Source organism: Marmota marmota, unplaced genomic scaffold, assembly GCF_001458135.2.
Source record: "Marmota marmota marmota unplaced genomic scaffold, marMar, whole genome shotgun sequence".
Taxonomy (NCBI): Eukaryota; Metazoa; Chordata; class Mammalia; order Rodentia; family Sciuridae; genus Marmota; species Marmota marmota.
In genome coordinates, this window is record NW_026002626.1 from 254,708 (window position 1) to 278,492 (window position 23,785).

At 43.2% G+C, this 23,785-nt stretch overlaps 1 protein-coding gene and 2 pseudogenes across 1 annotated transcript; 1 reads left to right on the forward strand and 2 right to left on the reverse strand.

Moving 5' to 3' along the window:
• LOC125614572 overlaps positions 1-149 on the forward strand; it is a 52,211-nt pseudogene extending 52,062 nt beyond the window's left edge.
• Positions 150-2,786: 2,637 nt separating this feature from the next.
• LOC107160150 lies at positions 2,787-3,020 on the reverse strand (annotated as a pseudogene).
• A 10,767-nt stretch (positions 3,021-13,787) lies between these two features.
• LOC107160134 (PRAME family member 12-like) lies at positions 13,788-15,681 on the reverse strand. Its single transcript, XM_048797492.1, has 2 exons — positions 15,170-15,681; positions 13,788-14,361 (listed from the first exon to the last, which is right to left on the reverse strand). The coding sequence occupies exons 1-2, from the start codon at positions 15,679-15,681 to the stop codon at positions 13,788-13,790; spliced, it is 1,086 nt and encodes a 361-aa protein (XP_048653449.1).
• Positions 15,682-23,785: the final 8,104 nt, after the last annotated feature.

Sequence of the window (23,785 nt, forward strand, 5' to 3'; positions counted from 1 at the left end):
CATGCCAAGTGAGCATGCTACCGCTTGAGTCACATCCCCAGCCCAAGACTCTTTTTATAAAACACTCTCAAACACACACTGAGCTTTACTCTTCCTCTCAGCAACCTGAGAGTCTATTGTCCACCACAGATGTGAAGAAGCACATGTGATTCAGCTCATATGAATTTTTGAATCTGCAGTGGATGGTCAAGTACAAGCAAGACACCCAGGTCTCCCTCAATCTGCAAAGGCTGCACCAGCTGTACCCTGCAGGTGGATACAGCCTGTCACTTAAGGGCACAAAAAGGAATAACTGGAAAGTTAAATCTCCCACCAGGTCCTTCTGTTTATTACCTTTTCCTTCTCCAGAGGCACCGACTGCTGCTGGTTCTTCTGCATTGTTGAACCCCAATGTAAAGAAAAGAATACCAACTCCATTTTTAAATCAAACTAAAGCAAGCTTCTATTTGAGTACACAAAGAGAGCTGATCAGCAACTTTCTCTCCCAACATGGGCTAGAAATCAGCACCCCACTTTCAGGAAAGAGGTTTTGTGACACAAAAATTTGCAGAGGGGGGTGTCTTGGATAACTTACAGCTAACAGGATTTTGATTAGTATAATACAAAAGCAGATAGTTGGTTATTGATCTACATAGCTCAATATTTCAAGTTAGGAAATAAGTTCAGATCCCAACATCAGAATTTATGAGGCACCACTACATTTTCAGAGAGGGTTGTTACCTGGTCAGAAGAAGCCAGGCATGGGTGAGTCCAAGGCATGGGCAGGTATTCCAAGCAAATTTAAAACATCAAAATACAGCCAGGCCAAACACAAAATCTTGTATTTACAGAAAACAGAAATGCACTTTTTATACCTTTTGATGAGATGACTTCTGATCTTAGGAGGGAATTAGGCTGGGTTTATCAACATCTGCCTGGGGTCTGCACATACTAAAGAAAAATGTGTGTGTGTGTGTGTGTGTGTGCATGCACAGATGTGTGCCATTAGTGGTGTTTCTTCCTTTCCCACAAACAGGAGTATACAAGAGATATTTCTCTATAACTTCCTCTTTCAATTTGATAATACAACCTTAATATTACTATCCTTTCTAATAAAGCTGGTTTGTTTTTTAACCTCCCTGAAGTATTCCTTAAGGTGGAAATGTCAAAATGCCCCCCCCCCATTTGGTAAGAGCTTTTTATTAAACAGCAAAGCTGAACTCTTAACACAATTTTAAATATTTGTAAATTAAGTCATAAAAAGGATGCAAAATGTTTGTAGTTTAATTATATATTTATACAAGTAAAGTCACATACCACATCTTACACTAATATATAAGATTATCCCATGATGAAAAGTAGCCCAAATCTAATAACCATAAGTTATGTTAGTAGATCTCTTTTCCTCTGATCTTAATATTATTTCCAGTACAGATTCCCATACCAAATGGAATCTGAAAAATAAATTTTAAAAAATGTTAAAGAATGACTAAACCTCTGCAAAAAATCTGGGAGAATAAAGCACTAAAATCCTAAGATTAAAATTACCATAGTTTTACATTTATGTTCTAAAATGTGTTCATGATTCTGTTACTAAAAAACTCTCTCAAGGAATTTTGCAAGATTTGATCAACTGGGTAAATGTCCTTGAGACTAAATAGTAATTGATCTCTTAAAATGTGGCTTATATAAAGTTATTCAAACTTAATGTACTTTTTTTCTTTTTTTAAAATTTTTAATTTTTTTATTAGTTGTTTAAAACATTACAAAGCTCCTTACATATCACATTTCATACATTTGATTCAAGTGGTTTATGAACTCCCATTTTTACCCTGTATACAGATTGCAGAATCACATCGGTTACACATCCACGTTTATACATACTGCCATAGTAGTGTCTGTTGTATTTTGCTGCCTTTAATATTTATCTTTTGTCTGACAAAAGTCTGTTCTGCCAGAGAGAACATAAATCTAAAGTGAAAGTATTTGGAGTTGCTTACTTGAACTTACCAGTACTTACTCCAAATGCTTTTCCTGCCCCATTTCTATTTTTTTTTCTAAGATTTTCTATCCTGAAAACACACATGATAAGAACTTCTATATTTTCAGGTAACAAGTGGGTTATTTTGTGTAAAAGGAATTTTAAACAAATCTTCCCAGTATGAGACCATTTTTGTAGTTTTAGTCCATCTTCAATTGCTTAAAGAGAAACCAGCAAAATCCTCTCTCATTATTAAATATCACACAGGACAAGCTCTAGCTAAAAGAGTATCTTATTTTGGTTGAGTTTCAACAATTAGAGTCAGGTTACTCTCATAAGTGATTAACTATTAAAATTACTTTTACAAATGTGAAAACTTTTTTTTTCCCTTAGGGGAAGGGAAGTGGTAGGCACAAGATGGGGGACAGAGAACATAAAGCTGTGCATTCAGTACATGATTTTGGTCAATTTTTCACAACATGGTGGTTATTTTCTTATATATTTTACTAAGCCTATATAATAAAAGACAGTGCTAAACCTCTATATGAAAGCAAATTTGATAAAATATTCATCTTCAAGTCTCATAAATATATGCAGTTGTAATTATAAAGTCTCTACAATATATTTGCACATTTTCATACACTAACATAATACACAAACTCATGGAAGTCTCCTACTATTTAGTTAATTTTGCCTAGGTCTGCCATTATCTTCATAAATATTCAATGAAGCCACAAAGAAAAGTATGTAACTTTTGGAGTCTATCCAAGTTTTAAAGGGAAAAAAAATCAGCAGAAATTCCTGAAACAGAAGGGAAACCAATCCCTTACTTTCTTTTGCTTTTTGTGTCAGTTGTTTAAAAAACACTAGAAGCAGACATGAGTTTTTCTATATATTGTCCAAGAACTTGGTGTTCTGGTTTAGCTTCAGATTTTATTCTTTAACTGCAACTACTCTTGCAGAGAGATCTTCAAGTGTGTGTTAGAGTCCCAACACTTGATTAATAAAATCGTGATTTTTCTTCCAGTTCCAGCTGGTTTTCAGCATCAACTGCATCCATGTTTTATTTTCATTATCTTCAAGGTTATCTTCAGTCTTCAGCTATTTTAAACAATGCTGCAATGAATGACCTCTTACAGTGAATACATGCAACACATCCCACGACCTGTGTACCTACCTACCTATCTAACTATCATGTATATGGATGTCTACTTATTCATCTGGACATATATCTTCCTGGATGGATCACTATCAATGGAGGAACTGATAGAGGAATATATAAACAATTTTTCTAGTATTTTTTTAGTTATAGATGGACACAATATCTTTTTTACTTATTGTTTATGTGGTGCTGATGATTGAAACTAGTGCCTTTCACATGCAAGGCTGGTACTCTACCACTGAGCTAAAGCCCTAGCACCCAAATGTATTTTCTGAATAAAAAATGTATCATTTAAAAGAGGACTAAAAACAGAAAAGAAATAGGGGTTAAAAGGTGATTAGAAGCCATGAGTGAGGGAAGAGTGTCCAACCAACTCCTGGACACCAGGTTTGTTCTGGGGCATTGGAAAGCAAAACAGAGGGAAACTCAAAGAAGCCTGAGATGGAAAAGGAAAAAAAAATCAATGTTCAGAAAATATTTGCAATATGTGAGCAAGGAGTCATCTGGATAAATGTGTGGAGAACACCATGCTAGAACTCACATCATAAATGTGCTTTTGAGCCCCTGCTGTAGACACCAGGTGTTAATGATGCATCAATGCAGGTTCATCAGTGTAACAAAAGCACCTCTGTGGATGATGGGGTCTTGAATGGCATGGGGAAACCCCTACCCTTCTCCCCACTTCTTCTTGAAAACTAAAGCTGCTCTAAAAACTTAAAATCATGAAAATAATCCCTGTATCTGCCTCCATGAAAATTTGAGTTCCACAGAAAAGGCAAATATTAAATAACTTTGTCAAGAAAGATTATGTATTGAAATTAGAGCCTCAAAAATTCTGTAAGATTCTGTAAGAGAGGTCAAGAAGTGGTGGGAAAATCCCTACCAAATAGGTGACATAAGTGGAAACAGTGTAAGCATAGAAGTGGCTGTTTGAACATTAAGCAGAGAACTTTCTAGTGAAGGGAAAGAGAACAGACAAGGCAGCAAAAAGTGAACTCACTGGAGGAGTCAAGGTGGCTGGAAGACAGGGAACAAGGGAGCATAAGGCACAGAGATAGAACAGCCTACAGCTCCTGTGACAATATGGGGTTCAAGCACAATGAGAAGCCACTGAAGGGCTTTAAGCAAACTGTGTGGGGGCACATATGTGCATGTGTCAATGTGTGATTCCATGTGCAGAATGTAGAGAGAGGGTGGGAGAACCAGTTAGGAGACTGTGGGTAGTATGGGTGACAGTTGGTGAAAGCCTACATGGGGGTAGTGGGGAGAGGGGTACAGATTGGAGCTATACTTGGAGGGACCAACAATGGGCTGGACAGGGTTAAGACAAAAGGAGGTGGCCAGAATGACTCAGGGCTCCTGGCTGTGCAGCCAGATAAGTGGCCCAGGAGCTCAGTTGATAAATAGCCTTCAGGTGACCCTTCTTCATCCAAACAGAAAATCACTCTCTGGGGTGGGGGAGATCTAGTTTTGAATTAATTTTCAAGTCTGCTCTCCAGAGTGAGCACCAAACATAGAAAAATGAAATCTGAAGCCAGAGCCACCTGTAAATCAGCCACTAGGGGGCAGGCTTGTTCCAGTGCGTCCCATCTCCCCCAAGCAATTTTCCACTGCTGGGTTCTAGAGCCAGATTTTATTGTGCCCAGTAGAAGGAATGGTCAGCTCATGGGTGGACTCTGCCTCAGGTCTGGGTTGTCCAGTTGCCCTTAGCTGGTTTATTTTTCTTTCCCTTCTTCTCTTCCTCCTCCTTATTGTCTTTTTGCCACCCTTTCTCCTCCCCCTTCTTTATCTCCTTCTTTCTTCATACTGGGTATTGAACTCAGGGGTGCTTAAGCACTGAGCCACATCCCCAGCTCTTTTTATTTTTTATTGAGGCAGGTTCTCACTAAGCTGCTTAGGGCCATGGTAAGTTGCTGAGCCTGGCTTTGAACTCACTATCCTTCTGCCACAGCCTCTCAAGCCACTGGGATTACAGACACTTGCCACCACATTTGGCTCCCAGCCATATTTTATTTTGAGACAGGATCTCACTAAGTTTTCCAGACTAGCCTCAAACTCATGATCCTCCTGCTCAGCCTCTTGAATAGCTGGATTATAGACAGGTACCACCATGCTCAGTTTAAATGAAAGCAATGCTAAAAGCCACATATAGTATTTGAGAGCATTTGGAAATAAGAGATGGAAAATCTAATTCTGAGATGAGGCTTGATTGTCATGTGTATCTTGTACACATGACAGTGTGCCACTGTGGAGTGAAATCCAGGGAAAGAAATAGATCAGAAGAGTCCAGCCTATTAAAAATATTGTGTATGGAGTATTACTCTGCATTAAAAAATGACAAAATCATAGAATTTACAGGGAAATGGATGGCATTAGAGCAGATTATGCTAAGTGAAGCTAGCCAATCCCTAAAAAACAAATGCCAAATGTCTTCTTTGATATAAGGAGAGTAACTAAGAACAGAGTAGGGACGAAGAGCAGGAGAAGAAGATTAACATTTAACAGGGATGAGAGGTGGGAGGGAAAGGGAGAGAGAAGGGAAATTGCATGGTAATGGAAGGAGACCCTCAGGGTTATACAGTGGAGGAGGTAGAGAGAGAGGAGGGGAGGGGAGGGGAGAGGTGGGGAGGGGGGAGGGTGGAGGATGGGAAAGGCAGCGGTGCACAACAGACACTAGTATGGCAATATGTAAATCAATGGATGTGTAACTGATGTGATTCTGCAATCTGTGTATGGGGTGAAGGTGGGAGTTCATAACCCACTTGAATCAAAGTGTGGGATATGATATGTCAAGAAATTTGTAATGTTTTGAACAACCCACAATAAAAAAAAAAAAAAGACAAAAAAAAATATTGTGTAGTACCAGGTTTGGTGACCTGCCCCTGTAATCCCAGCTACTAGGGTAGTTCAAGATGCCCTCTTCCTAACACCTCCCTCAGCCCTGTTTTGTCAGAGTTTGACATGGAGTGGTATCATTTTGATGGAAAACTTTCACCATTAGCTCCACCTGTAAGTGCACAGGAGTTCACGGCTGATAGACATCCTCAGCAAGGACACAACCAGAGTTGGTTTCCTTGAGTTGTCTGAAACTGATGGCAACAGTTTGGAGTGCTTGTGGTTGTAGGAAAGTGTTTAAAACCCTTTAAAGCCAGGAAGGCAAGCATGGGGACTATAAAAGAATAATCACCAATGACGGAGAGATAAGAGATAGGTATGCTCATCCTGCTTGCTTGCCTGATTATTTATTTACTTTTAGTATTGAAGATTGAACCCAGGGGCACTATACAAGGGTTAGTAAAAGGTCGTTCTCCCCAGTGTCAATCCAATAACAGGGCACAGTTTTCAGAAAAAGGAAAAAGAATGCTTATTACTTTGCTAGCAAAGGGGGAACACAGGGGACTCCTGTCCCAAAGGCTGTGATTCTGCCCAGCAGCAGGAACAGGTTGTTTTTAAAGAGGTGTTTCAGAGAAAATGAGATTAGGGAGGAGAAACCTGGAAGGAGAAGATCAGGGAAAGGAAGTTCAGGAAGGAGAAGGTTAGGGAGAAGGTTGGGTAAAATATGTAAATTTCAAAGCCACAGGGGATATAGTGAGAAACTGATGTGACTCCATTTTTGAGAAACCAGCCTCTACCTCATAGAAAAGCCTGTCCAAGGAAGGGGGCATGACCCTTGTCCTTGGAAAAACCCACAGAACACTCCTAGGCACATACCCACCCTGCTGAGTTGTTTATCTACAAATAACAGGAGAGATCTGAGGCACCAAGTGTCCCTGACTCAGTTAGGCTAGGTGAGGACCCATAGCAACCCCCTAGCAACTACCAATCAGCCTGAGACAGGGAAAATACCTGGGATGCCAGATGACCCTCCCAGTAGTTTATGGTGGTTGATAACGTGTTGGGAAACCACGTAGTTCAGCAGTACTCCCCTCGTGGCTTAAAGCAATCAGTTCAAAGGAATCCCCTTCTTGTAGTAACCAATCACCCCTACCCAACTTGTTCCCACCAGTGAATGTGCTAATCATGTTTTAGAGTTGTTTTATGATTTTCCCGCGGTGTGTGATGATTTGCTAAGAGATACTAGGATGTATGTGAAGTCCCTGCCTTCCCCAAAGAGTGTATAAAACTGCTCAAACCCTGGGCTCAGGGCCTCTCAGTGTTACCAATTGCTGTGTGCACAGAGGACCCAGCTAGCTTGCAATAAATGTCTCTTTGCTGCTTACATCGATCTTAGTCTCTGATGTTCTTTTGGGTGTCCAGAACTGAAGCATAACAATAGTAAAAGAGCATCCAGAAATCCCCTGTTACACATTCATAACCCCCTCTTTTTTGGAGGAAGTGGGGATTGAATGCAGGGTTGTTTGATCACTGAGCATATCCCCAGTCCTTTATGTTTTTTGTTATGAGACAAAGTCTCACTAACTTGTCCAAGCTGTCCTTAAATTGCAATCCTCCTGCCTCAACTCCTGAGTTGGCGGAATTACAGGTGTGTGCCACTGTGTCCACTACAATCACTTTTTTCTTTTAAACACCCACCCCCAAATTTTATTCAGAAAAAGAAGATAACATGTCACTTTTTTTAGAGAGAGAGAGAATATTTAATATTTATTTTTTAGTTTTTTGTAACCATAACATATTTATTTTATTTTTATGTGGTGCTGAGGATCCAACCCAGCGCCCCGCACATGCCAGGTGAGCGCGCTACCGCTTAAGCCATATCCCCAGCCACAAGTCACTTTTTTCTTTCTTTTTTTTCTTTTGTACCAGGGGTGAACCCAGGGACAGTTAACCACTGAACATATTTCTAGTCTTTTTTAATTCAGGAAATACAACCTAATGGAAGAGATTGAAGTGTAAGAAGTGAAACACGGAGACCGGGCAGAGATACATAAGGGAGTTTACTTTTCAGACTTGACAAGGAAAGGACATCTCTCTATGGAGAGAGGGCAAAACAGCCTTGAGTTCTGGGTCCTTTATGGGGGAAGCTCAGGAAATCAGAGCTGAGTGGGTCCCAATGCTGGTGGTTAAGGATCGGGTTGGTATGAGGGGGTGGTGAACCTTTCTCAGAAACACCCTTGGGTGGGAAAGTGAAGTTTTTTCCTGAAATGGCACCTGGCAGTTAAGATGGCCATGGAGGTGCTAAACAAGGACCTTATATTCCCTCTTTTTCGTCTTTTGTTGGGCTCCATAGGGAACAGGGATGTAGGTCAATCTTCTCAAACTGCTTCCTGCTGGGAAGGGACAATGTTTCAATCATTGGGACAATGATGGAGGTTGAGTGGCGGTGGAATGCTATCCCAGGTGTCCCAGTTTTGGTGAGGGATTGGTATTCCTTCAGCAGAGGAGAGCTGTGTTTTCCTATGTTCAAGGTCTTGTTGGAGATGTTTTATCTTGTCCTTTACTTACCAGATTGATTGCCATGTTAGTAGCATTTCTCCTGTAGGTTCAGACAAATCCACCTTTCTTGGCCATAAAAAGGTCAAGGCCCCTTGAATTCTGCAGAGCCACAGCAGCTAAAGACTCAAGCTGGCATTGTATGGCTAGTATGGTTTGAGCAAGTTGCTGTAAGTCTCCTGAACACTGGAATGGTAATCCCTGGTGGCAGCACCACGGGGAGGTGAGTGCAGAGAGAGGGAGGAGGGCAAAAATAAAAAAAGGGGGCTGGGGATGTGGCTCAAGTGGTAGTGTGCTCACCTGGCACGTGCGGGACGCTGGTTTCCATTCTCAGCACCACATAAAAATAAAATAAAGATATTGTGTCCACCGAAAACTTAAATAAATAAATAAATAAATAAATAAATAAATAAATAAATAATTATTTAAAAAATTCTTTCTCTGTCTCTTTAAAAAATATTAAAAGATTCTCTCTCTCTCTCTCTCTCTCTCTCTCTCTCTCTCTCTCTTAAAAAACATGAAAAAGTGAAGGTTGGCACTCATGGTTCTACAGTGTCCTCGTGGTCCTCAGAGACCAAAGGAAGATTGGGGTTTCAACCTTGGAGAGACGCAGCCTGAGAGGGCCTGTGGGTCTCACTGTATAAGGGGGCAGAGAGGACTGTTTTAAATGGGGGTTAGGAACTCGATATGGGATGCCCTCAAGGTGGGCCACCAAACAGGTGGTAAGAATGACCTGATAGGGACCAGTCCATTTTGCAGAGAATTGAGAGGAGGAGGCAGGATGTTGGGGTGGTAAAAGTACCAGGTCACCAAAAGATAGAGTGGGAGAAAGAGAAGAGAAGAGGCATAATAGGCTTTGCCAGAACAACATCCCTGGGTTGCCAAAGAAGGATCCTAGTGTATGCAAGAAGGGGCCATAAAAGATGAGGAGCAAGGGGTAGTGGAGACTCAGAGGGTGGTGAGCTGAGCAGGGAGGTGGGCTGTCCATATAGAAGCTCAAAGGGGAGATGTTGAGTGGCTTCTTTGGGAGGGCCTGTGACAGAGGAAGAGCCAAGGAAGGAGTTTAGTTCAGTCTAAATGTAATTCAAGGGACAGTAGACATTGAGGGAAGCTCCCTTTGCCAAAGTGAAGGCTCTGATGAGGACAACAAGTTCAGCCTGCTGATATTGGGAGTGGAGGCTCTTACACAACTGAGGCTAGAGAGACTATTGCCTACCCTGCCCGTGAATTCCCTCCTGAAGGAAGAAGGAGCCATCTGTGAATCAAGACTCAGAGTGAACTTGCGAAGGAGAAGGGATGAGAAGGTCACGAATCTTGTTGCTGGGCCAAGATCTAAGTTAAATTTTGTGTCTCAAGAGGAGACTTGTCACTGCCATCTCTAGGGGGTAGACTTATAAGGCAGAGGGGAGGAGAAGGGTAGAGTCACTTCCCCATGGGAGCTGGTTTGTGGATAAAGAAGAAGAGCCCTAGGTGAATGGAAGAAGGTGTGTGGTCATTGTCCTGGGCCCTCAGACCAGGGTCCAAACCAGCTCAAATCCTCAGAGTGGAGAGAAAGTCTGTTAGCATCAAGTCTGCTCTGCAAAGAGAGGGACAGCATCAGCAAGGAGGGAGAACAAGTGTTGTGATTGGGCAGAAATGGAGGAGGTTTTGACAGATATGAATTGGCTCGTGGTGTGAGGTGATAGAAAGACTGGAAACGTCCACTTCAGAAGCAGGTCATGGGAAGGTACTGGGCAACAGAATAGGGGATGGTCCTAAGGTAAGGGTGAGGATCAGGGGAGCAGCAGGTGAGTCAGAATGAAAGCATCTATGAGGGGAGAAGCAGAGCATAGTCCCCAACTTTGTGACGATGTCCCTTCCCATAAAGGGAACAGGACACTGTGGAATGACCAAAAAGGAATGAGTAAAAATTAGAGAGCCAGAAGCACAAACAAGGCTAGGTGTCTGTAAGGGTTGGTAGTCGGCCCCCAGAACACCTTGAGGACTGAATATGTAGCCCTGGTGTCTAGGAGAAAGGAGACGGGCCTACCTGACATACACAGTGTTACCTTGAGTTTCCATGGAGTGATGGTAGTGGTTGGGTAATGGCGACCTGGATATTTTCAGTCCTCTGCAGCCAGTCCTAAGAGTTGGAAAGGGGAACCCAAAGGGCCAGGTGGCTGGCGGGCTCCCATGTGCTCAGGGAATGTGAACAGCCCAGTGTCCCTCTTGATGACATTTAGGACAAAAATCCAGAAAATATGAGGCTTGGGACATGTACGAGCCCAGTGACCCATCTGACCACATTTAAAAACAGGGTCTGAGTGGTCCTGAGGGACCATCCCATGGGCCAGTGACACCAGGGACAAATGGTTTGAGCGAGCATCTGCTATCTCTGCTTTCAGACCTTCTCACCTCTCATTATACACCTTAAAGGTGACTTCCAGAACCTCAGCTTTGGGATTTAGAAGCCCCCTCTCAAAGCATCTGTCACAAGGAGACAAAATTGCAATGTATGCAGGCCAGGGGAGAAATAAAGCATGTCCACGTGCTTCTGCCCCTTTAGGTGCTTTATTCACTCAAATTACTCAATACAATTTCACACTTTAGGTTCTTTTATTTAACATTTATTTTTTAGGTGTAGATGGACAAAACACCATGCCTTTATTTTTATGTGGTGCTGAGGATCTAACCCATGTCCTGCCCATGCTGGGTGAGCACTATACCGCTGAGCCACAATCCCAGCCCTCTATATGTTCTTATGCAAGAAAATGGCAGTCCTTAATGCTAGGCACTGCAATAGACATAATCAATTCACAGCAAACAATTCTAGATTAATTTTAAGCATTGCAAACGCACTTAATCATGACAGGCTAATGACAGACATTCCCTCTGCATGCTAATTCTTCTCAAGCCTCCTTGCTGAGCCAATCCCCCTCCCAAACACCCTTTATCTTGTAGGGGAACCAAAGAGTGCTTCTCACTCCCTGTTCTCACTGGTAGGTTTTAGGAGTCTCTGCTGTGTCTCTAACAATTAACTTCCATCTGTCTCTTTTCTTTTTAGTACTTATAAGGTTCTTGGTTAGCACCTGGATGGCCATCTTAAATGACAGCTGCCATTTTAAGGAAAACATTTCACTTTCCTGACCAAGGGTGTTTCTGAGAAAGGCTCACCACCATTCAAATTAAAGAATGCATTTCATTGTGTTCATATGGGCTCTGGTTCTCCTCACAGTTAGATAATTTTCTTCAAATTAAAACTTCCCCCTGGAGTCACATCCATATTGGATTTACTTATTCATTTATTTGTTCACATACATCTGTGGTTCTGGGGATGGAACCCAGGCCCTTCCACATGCTAGGCAAGTGCTTTACCATTGAGCTATGTCCCAAGGACCTCAGTTAATTTTTATGAAGTTCACTCATTTCTGTAGGAAAGCATGGGTTCTGGGTCCCTAGATTGTACAGGTGAAATTGGCCAGTGTTCCAGTAGGGGATCTAGACTCTTTTGATGCAAATGCACAAAGGAATGTGCACCTTTCAGTAGCACTCCAGAGAGTGGAACCCAGTCCCCTTCTGACCAGGCCACCCTTACACACGGTCCTGTTTGTCATGACATCCTACAGTTGTGGGCTGTCTCACAGCACAAATGTACCTAGAGTCAAAAGAAGAGTAATTCAAAGAGCAATCTGGGTACTTTATCCCTAGGGCTGTGTGGGGACACATGCAACTCTCAGTCCTTATACAATTCAAGGAGTCTGGACACACCAGAATAACTTCAAAAATAACTTTTTGGTCATGAAAACCCTTAAAACAACCAGTGATGACACATCTCATATTGCAGATCTTCCTTGCCTTTATTTGATCCTAGAACCCAGCAGCAGAGCAGAATGAATGCTGTTCAGAACTCCCCACCTCACCTGCCACACACGCAAGTTAGGTGTAGAGCCAGAAGAAAGGAAGTGTCATAAAGAGGTGTGAGGCACACAGATCACTGTGTGGCGGACAGATGGGCTGGCTGTGTAGGACCTGGACTTGGCTACCTGTTCCAAGAGTGAGCTGCAGTCTGCTTACACATGGAACTGGGTTCTAGTTCACTGTGTATGGAGAAGCCTTCAAGCCCAAATTAGATCACGTACACAGGCAGCTTTAGGATAACTTAAAAAAAGTTTGGGTGGACATCCTTCTCGACCTTGGATGGGAAGCTAAGGCTAAGGTCACTGCATAATCCCACCAAACTTAGTCCTCAGCAGGAGTTGTCATTTAGGGGATCTTGGCTAAGGACCAGGCAGCACAGGCAGGGCCACCCATTTGCCCACAGCCACCTCATCCTTACTCATCCTCTGATCATCTGCTGAATGAAAACCTTGTGTCCCCGGGTAGGGAGAGATGGGAAGTGTTAGGGGAAGATCTGTCAGTTATGAGCAGCCTTCTCCCCCACCAGAAGGTGGTAATTTATTCAGTTATTTTAGACACATTCAGAAGTGTTATCTACCTATATAATTCTACTATTTTGATGAAAGCTAATTTGGATGGTTTCATTGGCCATGACTACATTATTTCAGGAAAGACTTGGTAGCAGGATGACAGGCAAGGTTTTGTGAGGCCCAGAGACCCTATTTTATTCTCATTGCATCCAAAGACCAAGATGCCAAGTTTCTAGGTCTATGTGGAGACCCACAAGGATGGGTGTACCTTGAGTGTCTGGGTGGCACTGAGGTCACCTAAGAAGGGCTTTTTGAAATTTTACTGTCCACCTAGGATGCTCCAGGGCTCCTCTGTTCCCCTACATGGATTATGCCACAGTGTAGACACAGATAATGACCTGATTTCAGTTTGATGCTTTGAGTTTCTGGGAATGAACCTCATTGATCACCAAGTACTTGATGGTATTTCTCCATCAGCCCCTGGAGAATTCCAGTGTCAAAATCAGAAAACTGGGTAAAACCATCATGGAAGATGTCAGAGGACTAATCTTGAGATTCCATTCATTTCATACTATTTATTTATGGAATATCCATGAAACAAAATAGTTTCTTCATATGTGCATGAAGCCTAAATCCCATTCTAAAAATCCAGGCCCCTTGTTATGACTCTATACAGACACATATGGCTCTAAACAGAAGGTCCAATCTTCAGGGGCTTCCTTCCAATGTAGCCCCAGCATCTGATTCCTTTCCCCATCCACACTTCAGACAGTATCTGAAATGATGGGCTCTGAGTTTCCTTCATGATCCCTCTACATCCTGGTTATACATCCAATTGCGTAAAGGGCATATTTTTATACACACCCAACTAGGCAGCTGTTGGACAGAAACAGTGAATGAGGCCCTGGTTGTAGATGAACATGTGGCCACATTGAGGACAGGGCACAGTATCGAAAATAAGGACCTTTGGCTGCCTAAGGTCCTTCAATAGTGCTGTGAGCTCAGCACAGAGTTGGGAACATCTCTCTCGGTGGATGGCACCCTGGACATCATAGCTCTCCAGAGGGGCAGGGTATAGCTCTATGCTCAACTGGCTCAGCCCGGCAGTGTGACAGAGCAGGTCCCTGAGGACCGACATGGAGATGCGATTCCGGAAAAAGCACAAGGTCCTGAGCTGAGAGCAATGGCTCAGGGCAGGCAGGATGGCTTGGAGCTGGGAGTTCGCAATCTCACAGGCTTCCAAGTCCAACCTGTTCAGGGTGGAGGCAACAGTCTCCAGCAGAATTTTGAGTGGCTTTGGACTGAAATTGGTCAATTTAATGTATCTCAGATCCAGGTGCCTTAGCTGGCTGGTGTTTGGGCATCGGGAGAGATAATTCCAGTCAGAATCTGTGAGCGGGCAGTTGGTTATTGAGAGGGTCTCCAGGGGGGTCTTCAGGTTCCTAAGGAGAAACAAGGCAGTTAGTTCTGAGGGAGAAAATGAATTGGCCTAAACCCAATGTCTCCATGGCCATCTGAATATGGTTGACATTTTGTAGAATCTGCTCATTCAGGTCACTGGATTTCAACCTGAAACTTTCACCACTACTTGTGTGACCAGGTGGGTCCTCCATCTCTATGAATGTCACCCTCAACGACAAGCAGAAAGCCACATATCTAGCCACAGGAAGTCAGGAAGAGTCATGCACCAAAGACAAATCCAGGAAAGATGTGTCAAAACACACTGGGGTTAACTCCTGCAGGGCTCATTCCCTGTCCCCTCAGCAAGCGCTTACTTCCTGCTCTTCATTCACAGCCCCTGAGTCATCACCTGGAACTCTAGCTGCCTTCCCAGGAGGAAATTAGAAGTGAGCTCCTCTGCTCCCAGAAGGAGGAAAACAGAGATTCCTTGTTGAACAGGTACAGGTGTGGCGGCTTTCCTCCTTCAAAGTCCTCACCTCTACCCTGCTTTGTACACTTGTCGCTGGAAAGGCCTCCCAGAAAAGGAACCTCACCCACCCTCACTAGCTCCTGTCAGCATCAGCTGGCTTCCCAGCATGATGTCACTTCACAGACCAAGAGACTTGGTTTAACCCTTTGCTCTAACACAGATTAGGAGATCCAGCTTCAGGATACAACAGGAACAGATGATGGGGTATTTACCTTCCAGTGCCTTGTTCACCATGAGAGTGTCAGTGGCTGGCGCACAGTAGGTGCCCTTTCATATTTACTGATAGTGGTCTGCAGAGGAAGCTCATCCCCCTTACTCACCTCAGCACCTGTTCCAGGTGGCCCTCAAGGAGGAGGACAGCATCCACACAGAACTTCCGCAGGCAGTCCATCCTGAGGAACTGCGAGGTGAGCTGGGAGAGCAGCCACTCCTGCTTCTCTGGGGAGGTGTGGGCAGGCATGCGGACCTGGGAGACAAGCAGCTTCCTCAGGTTCCTCATCTGGCCCAAGAAAGGAGCATAAGCAGCCAAGGTGGAGGGCGCCCAGGTGCAGTGCACTTCCACCTTCTGGACAGAGTCCAGCTGAAACAGTCTCAGGACCTTCCTGGTGTGGCTGGTGGGTTTTGCAAGGATCTTCAGCCTATTGCAACACAGGTGCAGCCTGTCCCTTCTCTGTGTGACCCATAGGAACAAGAGAGTCAGGAATTCATCCAGGGGCCCTTCTGTGAGGCACAAGTCTATGAAAATCTTCAAGGGCAGCTTAGCTGCCATTGCTGGACCAAGTTTCAATGTTCGATTCTTCTTAATGTCCTCTGGTGAACAGGCATCGACCATGTCTCCAGATCACGTCCTCCAGAAGTTCCTTGGAACCATCTGCAAATCCAGCACCTGCAGTTTCCACCTCCTGTGGGGAACACAGCAGAGTCTCAGCCCTGAGGCCCTTGCCTTCCCCTCTCAGCTTCTGCTCCCTGCTCCACTTCTTCCTTCTGTCACACTTTTCTCCAATCTAGACTGGTGCACCCACTTGTACAGACTGAGGCAGGGCAGGTACAGCCTCATTCAGGGGTCAGCACTGCTGCCTCAAGCACCTCCACATCTGGAAGCCTTTCCCAGATGGGGCTCAGCAGGGCCAAGGCCTCTCCACCCCTCCTTGCTGGCCGCACAGGAAGCCTGTGGAGCACACTTCAGCAACCACTCTCCCTGCCTATACCCATCCCTTCCCTGGCACTGAGGGTGCTCCCTTCCAGGCCACCTGGGTCCCCCTCACCTAGGGCGATCCTGCAGGGCAAGCAGCATGTCCAGCCCATCCAGTGCCACTCAGAGCATATCCAGCTGTGGCTTCCTCATCAGGGCCCCCAGGGGCAGGCAGGTGAAGGGCCAGGCCTGCACCATTTTCTTCAAGACCTCAGTGTGTCCCCTGCTGAAGGCCTCCACAAAGAATGGTGGGAAGAGCTCTATGGGCAGGTCCTCCAGATCCAGGATGGACCTGGACTTGTCGCTCAGCAGGATGCGCCCTGCCAGCTCCAGCAGCATGGGTGGGGAGTGGATGCTCATCCTAGCGAGTCTGTAAGAATAAGGATCCTGGAAAATGGTCCAGAGAAAAGGCCACTATCCCATCCATTGCCAGCCACTGGGAAGGGGGTACTAGGGAGTCCAAAAACTCACCCCAACCTTAATGGGGGAAAGCCTTTGATTACTATTTTGTCCTTATAAAATGGGAATTCGAGTGTCATGTGACTTAATGCAGTAGGCTCCTCAGTTTCAAAAACTACAGTGGCTCAGAAAGGAGTTGCCCTCACATGGGTGATGTTATTTTTAATTTCAAAAAATTAAATGGGCATATATAAAGCATGTGCCCATATTATAAAACACTTGGAAATTACAACAGAGTCTCATGGATATCTGTTACTCATGTGAGATTCTGCCACCTTAGGGGGGGAGTTCAAGAGAACAAACAGATCAGAAGAACAGGGTCTTTGAACTGTTGTATGAGATTGTTTGAAGCTTTTTGTTTATGTGTTTAAACAAATTATAAAATTACAAAGCTACATAAGCCTTAAAGTATAATTTGGAGGATGAGGCGATATTGGTGATTAAATTCAGGACACTCAACCAGTAAGTCACTGCCCCCAGCCATATTTTGTATTTTAGTTGGAGACAGGATATTACTGAATTGTTCAGCACCTGGTGCTGCTGTGGCTAGCTTTGAACTCTAGTTCTCTGGCCCCCTCAAACTCTAGAGGTGTAGGGATTAGAGGTGTGTGCCACCATGCCCAGCAAAACAGTATGATTTTAAGGTCACACAAAATAAATATTTTTATTATCAGAAAATAGAATTCCAATCAATTAGAATGAAATAGGATTGCAATCCACTTCTTGGTTAAGTAATTTTAAATTGGCTTTGCCTGGAGCTCAGTGGAAGAGCACTTTCCTAGGACATGTGAGGCACTGGGCTTGATCCTCAGCAGCAGGTAAAAATTATTAAATGTTGGGCTGGGGACATACCTCTGTTGTAGAGTGCTTGCCTCACTTGCACAAGGCCCTGGTTCAATCACCATACCCCCAAATAAATAAATGGATAAATAAATTATATTGTCCATATAAACTTTAGAAAACAACAATTTAGAAAAAGAAAATGTGCGGGGCATGCGTGCACAAGCCTGTAATCCAAGGGTCTCCAGAGACTGAGACAGGGGGATCATGCGATCAAAGTTAGCCTCAGCAAGAGCAGGCGCTAAGAAACTAAGTGAGACCCTGTCTCTTAATACAGCACAAAACAGGGCTGGGGATGTGGCTCAGTGTTTGAGTGCCCCTGGGTTCAATAGCCCATACCAAAGAAAGAAAGAAAGAAAATTGAAAGTGACATAAACCAAAGTGGAAATCCTAGTGTTCAGGATCAAGGTAAAAATACACTGAGAGGCAAAATTGATGTTCTAAATTGGTTCATGAGAAAAGACAGGAAAAAAAATTGTTTCTGAATCCGCACAGGTGAGGCCGGACAGGGTGGTGCTCAGGGCAGTGACGGACTTACTGGATCTGTCCAGGTGTGCAGGGTTCTTGGAGCCTCAGCAGGCCAGGCTGGTTCTCCTTGGGCTCCAGGACTCTTGTGTTTCTCTTCTGGCTCCACAGGAGCTTTTATGAACCTCTCTGACCACGCCCCCACTTCCATCTGATTGGCTGGCATACAATCAGAAAGCAGTATCTGATCAGGTTTTCCATCTCCACCCACTTAATCCTGATTGGATTTTCTTCCTCCAGATTGATTGATTGATTCCAATGGTCATGGGGCTGACTGGTTTGCGCAGAATCCAGGAGAGTGTGACAGTCAGGGGTGCGTCCTTCCATACACTCCACTCCATGGACTCAGTTTTGTCCATATGTGACCCTCCTGTTCCTCCCGTGAGACAGAAAAGCACCGAATCCCTAAGAAAAAAACAACACCTGAAAATATCTTTCAAAGGCGTCTTTGGCCATATCCAAATTATTTGAATTTTTTTCCCGAAAATTCCATAGTAAAAACAGCTTTTTGAAGACAGTAGTGTCATCCACGAAGACCACAGAATGGAAACCATGTTGACAACAGTCACACAACTGTCGAGTTACCTTGCAGCAAATCTGGGCACACTCAGAGAGGAAGAGCAGACAAGGAGGGTGGAATCAGTCTTCTAGACATAGGGCAAGTCTTCTCCTGTTTGTCTGTCTGTACTGGGGATTGAACCCATTGGTTCTCAACCACTGAACCACATCTCCTGCCCTTTTTATTTTTTGCTTTTATTTGGAGATAGTGTCTCACTAAATTGCTTAGGTCCTCATTAAGTTGATGAGGCTGGCCTCAAATTTGCCATCCTCCTGCCTCAGTCTCCTGGGTTGCTGTGATTATAGGCATGGGCCAACATGCCCCATCAGAATTGGAAAAGTCTGAAATCCACCAAGGGTGGAAACTGTGGGCAACTTGGGAATGGGAGGGAAAGACACAGGGTTGGACAGCAGGTGTTTCTGACATCAGGGAGGCCACCAACTGGAGACTCTTCCTGCAGAATCAGGGACCCGAGGGCACAGCTCCCAGGCAGCCATTGCTCCAGGCAGTTTCCAGGGCTCTTTCGGCTGTGAGAATTTCATAGGCAAAGGAAAATTTGAAGAGCCTGAGTAAAAAGTAATTCAGGAATTGAGGAAGGAAAGAGAGGGAGTGCTTGGATGATGAGCCATGTGAGGGGAGGACTTACAGGAAGATGTAGAAGGAATGGTTTGAATAGTGTCATTTACAGAATTGCATTTCTGCTTTGTTGTTCTGTTTTTGTGTTAGTCATCTTTTTCATGCTCTCACTACAACACCCAACCCCAACAACTACAGAGGAGAAAAAGTTTATTTGGGGACTCATGGTTTCAGAGGTCTCAATGCACACACAACAGATTCCATTTCTTGGGCCCTCATCTTCAAGATGAGGCTGACCATTATGGTGGGACATTGTGACAGAGGGAAGGTGCTCACATTATTAGAGAACAGAGAGGGAGAGAGATGGCCCCTTGCCAGATACAATGTATACACACCATATTCACACGCCCATTGATTAGCTTCCTCCAGCCACACCTCAGGTGCCCCCTATTATCACTCAGTTAATCCCATTAGGAATTAACTTACTTACAAGGTTAAGGCTATAAACCAATCATGTCTCCTCCAAAACCATTCTCTCACAGGTGAGCTATTGGGAGACACAGCATCTAAACCATGATCACCTTTTGGGTATCTGTTGGAAAATATCCCTTTTCATATCAGTTTAATATTTACAGTTGGTTGAGATGATCTTTGGTATCTGTTTCACATAATGACTTACCACAACTGACCCACATTTAATCTCCTATGTGTGCAGTGAAGTAGGGCTAAGGCTATTTCAGAGACCTCATTGCTTTTTAGGCTCCACAACAATGGATATCTTGTCTCTCAATTGAATTCTAAATCTCTCTGCCATTTGTCTGTGTGTAGCCAGCTGGAAAGGGTGACTTCATGCCACAGCCCTGCCTTCTCTTACCACCTTTGACTTGGTGCAGGAGGCAGGTAGATGTCACTGTCAACCTAAGTCACAACAGACAGTGGCTCTCCAAAGAACAGGAATGCAGGACACCTAAAGAAAGATGAGTCAGAGCCCCATCCAGGAGGCAAAGGGAGACAGGGTTTCAAAGGCAGCTTTGAATCAATTGTCACTGACTCCACAGATTCAGTACCAAGGGTGGCCTCAGTTCAAGGACAACAGGCGGCTACTTGCCAGGTGTCCTCCTAGTGTTTGGGGGGTGCAGGTTGGGTTGGATTTTATGCACAGCTGAGGTAGGTGCTGACTGGTTTGTGATAGTTCCTGACATCAGGAAGGGCTGCCCAGAGACCCTCCCTTCACAGTACCCTGCTTCCCCTTCATCAGGATTTGACACAGTTCCTGCCTGTTGATTTGAGCACCATTATGTTTCCCCCTTGGGATGAAGATTTTTTCTCTGGATGCATCACATAATGGTTAGGGTTTGATTCTCTCTCAGTGCCAGGATGGACTTTTCCTGGTTGGTCCAGTCTCCCATTGGAGGGAATTAATAGATGACTAGGAATCAATGTTGAAACTCATTGAGCCACATTTGAACAAGGTGGGTTTGGAGGGAGTGGCTCTCAATGTTCCTCCACCAGGAAGTCACTGTTAAATTCAATTTTGCCTGTTCATTAGGCCTTGGGTACCTCATCTCCAAGCTCCAGCCTTTACTATTCTATGAAGAGTTAGACTTTTGCAGAAATTTTATGAGTACAGGTGTTCATTTTTAAAAATATTTAGGCCCTGGATTTATTTATTTTTATTTTTTTGGCTTTGGGGATTGAACCAAGGAGAGCTTTACCACTGAGCTACATCCTCAGCTTTTTTTCATTTAATTAATTAATTATTTAGTTAATTAAATTATTCATGTATTCAGTTTGGGTACCAAGGTTTGTACCCAGGGGAACTACACCACTGAGCTACATTCCCAGCCCATTTTTTTAAAAATTTTGTTTTGAGACAGGTTCTCACTAAATTACTGAGACAGACCTTGAATTTGAGATCCTTCTGCCTTAGCCTGCTAAGTAGATGGTGTTATGGTGAGTCCCTCCAGAAAGCACTCTAAGTCTGAATTTCAAATCAAAAGAGAGCTTTACTTACCTGACTAGGGACTGTCACCCACCAAAGAGCCTCCAGCTCTGTGAGAGGACAGCAGCTTCCTGGTCCATCCAAAAACTATATAAGCACAAAATCCACAATTCAGTGACTTGCTTATTGTCATGTAAGCTAGCCAATCATAGAAATTAAAACATTAATAAATGTGGCCTCTGGGCACTAGGCAGGACCAGAATTTTCCAGTCAGCAAGCCAGCACATTAGCTTTGCAGTTCAGTTGAGCATGGTCCTGGGTTCAAGCAGGTGCTAGACAGTCACATCCTGAATTTGGGTGGGGGTCAGCAGGGTGAGAATGTACTTCAAAGTCATGTAGACCCACAATAGCATTCAAACCCAGGATGTAGCTCTCCATGACCACCACTGCATCCTGAGTAGTGTACAATTTGTGGGGTACAAAGTACAGAATGGCAATTTCTTTTTTAATATTTATTGTTGAGTTTTTAGCGGACACAACATCTTTGTTTGTATGTGGTGCTGAGGATTGAACCCAGGCTGCACGCATGACCAGCAAGCATGCTACAGCTTGAGCCACATCCCCAGCCCCGGCAATTTTTTTTTTTTTTAATAAGAAAACAGCTTTCATTTCAGTTTCTCAGAAACAGCTCTTGTAACAGTTTTTCATAGGAGGCAGCAAAATGAAGTCTCAGGTGCTGCCTATGACAGTTCTTGCTTTATAATTGTCTTATCTCACTTTTCAAAATTTTATATCCATCGTCTGTATTTTTTTTTCTAATCTAGAACCTATAACTGACACACTTATTGATTATATTTATCAGTTCATACCATAGCAATTGGGATTACAAATATTCACCACCACACCTTTTTTAAATTATAATTTGAAAGGTAGACAATTTGCCTAGCATGAATGAGGCCCTGGGTTTGATCCTTAGCAATTCTAAATAAACAAATGAATAAATAAATAGATAGATAGATAGTTAGATAAATAGATAGATGAGGGTCCTGTGTTCAAGGAAACATGTTAGAGGGGTTTTCTTCTTAATCAATTAATTTGACTTTAGATATGTTCAGGGAATAAATCCAAAAGATAACTCTTGATGACAAAGATTTAGAATAATCATTATTGATATTTGCTTTAAAATGGAAAAAAATATACAAAATTTCATATGTCTTCAGACATAATTCTGAACACTATATAAAATGTATGCCAATCAAATCACCTTATTAATCGTTGGTTATAGTTAATTTCCAACAGATTTTTAACCATGATTATTCTAAATCTTTATCATCAAGAGTTATCTTTTGGATTTAATCCCTTAACATAATGAAAATCAGATTAATTGATTAAGACAAAAACCCCTCTAACATGTTTCCTTGGACACAGGTCCCTCATCTATCAATCTATCTATCTATCTATCTATCTATCTATCTATTTATTTATTCATTTTTTTGTTTATAATTGCTAGGGATCAAACCCAGGGCCTCATTCATGCTAGGCAAATTTTCTACCTTTTCAAATTATAATTTAAGAAAGGTGTGGTGGTGAATACTTGTAATCCCATCTACTATGGTATGAACTGATAAATATAATCAATAAGTGTGTCAGTTATAGGTTCTAGATTAGAAAAAAATACAGACTATGGATATAAAATTTTGAAAAGTGAGATAAGACAATTATAAAGCAAGAACTGTCATAGGCAGCACCTGAGACTTCATTTTGCTGCCTCCTATGAAAAACTGTTACAAGAGCTGTTTCTGAGAAACTGAAATGAAAGCTGTTTTCTTACTTTAAAATACTTGCCGTTCTGTGCTTTGTACCCCACAAATTGTACCCTACTCAGGATGCAGTGGTGGTCATGGAGAGCTACATCCTGGGTTTGAATGCTATTGTGGGTCTACATGACTTTGAAGTACATTCTCACCCTGCTGACCCCCACCCAAATTCAGGATGTGACTGTCTAGCACCTGCTTGAACCCAGGACCATGCTCAACTGAACTGCAAAGCTAATGTGCTGGCTTGCTGACTGGAAAATTCTGGTCCTGCCTAGTGCCCAGAGGCCACATTTATTAATGTTTTAATTTCTATGATTGGCTAGCTTACATGACAATAAGCAAGTCACTGAATTGTGGATTTTGTGCTTATATAGTTTTTGGATGGACCAGGAAGCTGCTGTCCTCTCACAGAGCTGGAGGCTCTTTGGTGGGTGACAGTCCCTAGTCAGGTAAGTAAATGTCTCTATTGATTTGAAATTCGGACTTAGAGTGCTTTCTGGAGGGACTGCCCATAACACCACCTACTTAGCAGGCTAAGGCAGAAGGATCTCAAATTCAAGGCCTGTCTCAACAATTTAGTGAGAACTTGTCTCAAAATAATTTTTTTAAATGCTAGGAATGTAGCTCAGTGGTGTAGTTCCCCTGGGTTCAAACCTTGGTACCCAAACTGAATACATGAATAATTTAATTAACTAAATAATTAATTAATTAAATGAAAAAAAGCTGAGGATGTAGCTCAGTGGTAAAGCTCTCCTTTGTTTAATCCCCAATGCCAAAAAATAAAAAATAAAAATAAATAAATTCAGGGCCTAAATTTTTTAAAAAAATGAACACCTGTACTCATAAAATTTCTGCAAAAGTCTCACTCTTCCTAGAATAGTAAAGGCCAGAGCTTGGAGATGAAATACCCAAGGCCTAATTAACAGGCAAAATTGAATTAAACAGTGACTTCCTGGTGGAGCGACACTGACAGCCACTTCCTCCAAACCCACCTTGTTGTTCAAATGTGGCTCAAGTAGTTTCAAC

Excerpts from the sequence above, each read along its gene's own strand:
- LOC107160134 (XM_048797492.1), bottom strand. The coding sequence starts at position 15,681 with ATGGTCGATGCCTGTTCACCAGAGGACATTAAGAAGAATCGAACATTG. Across the intron at positions 14,362-15,169 it reads CACCTGGAACAGGTGCTGAG|GAACCTGAAGACCCCCCTGG; the intron begins GTGAGTAAGGGG and ends GTTTCTCCTTAG.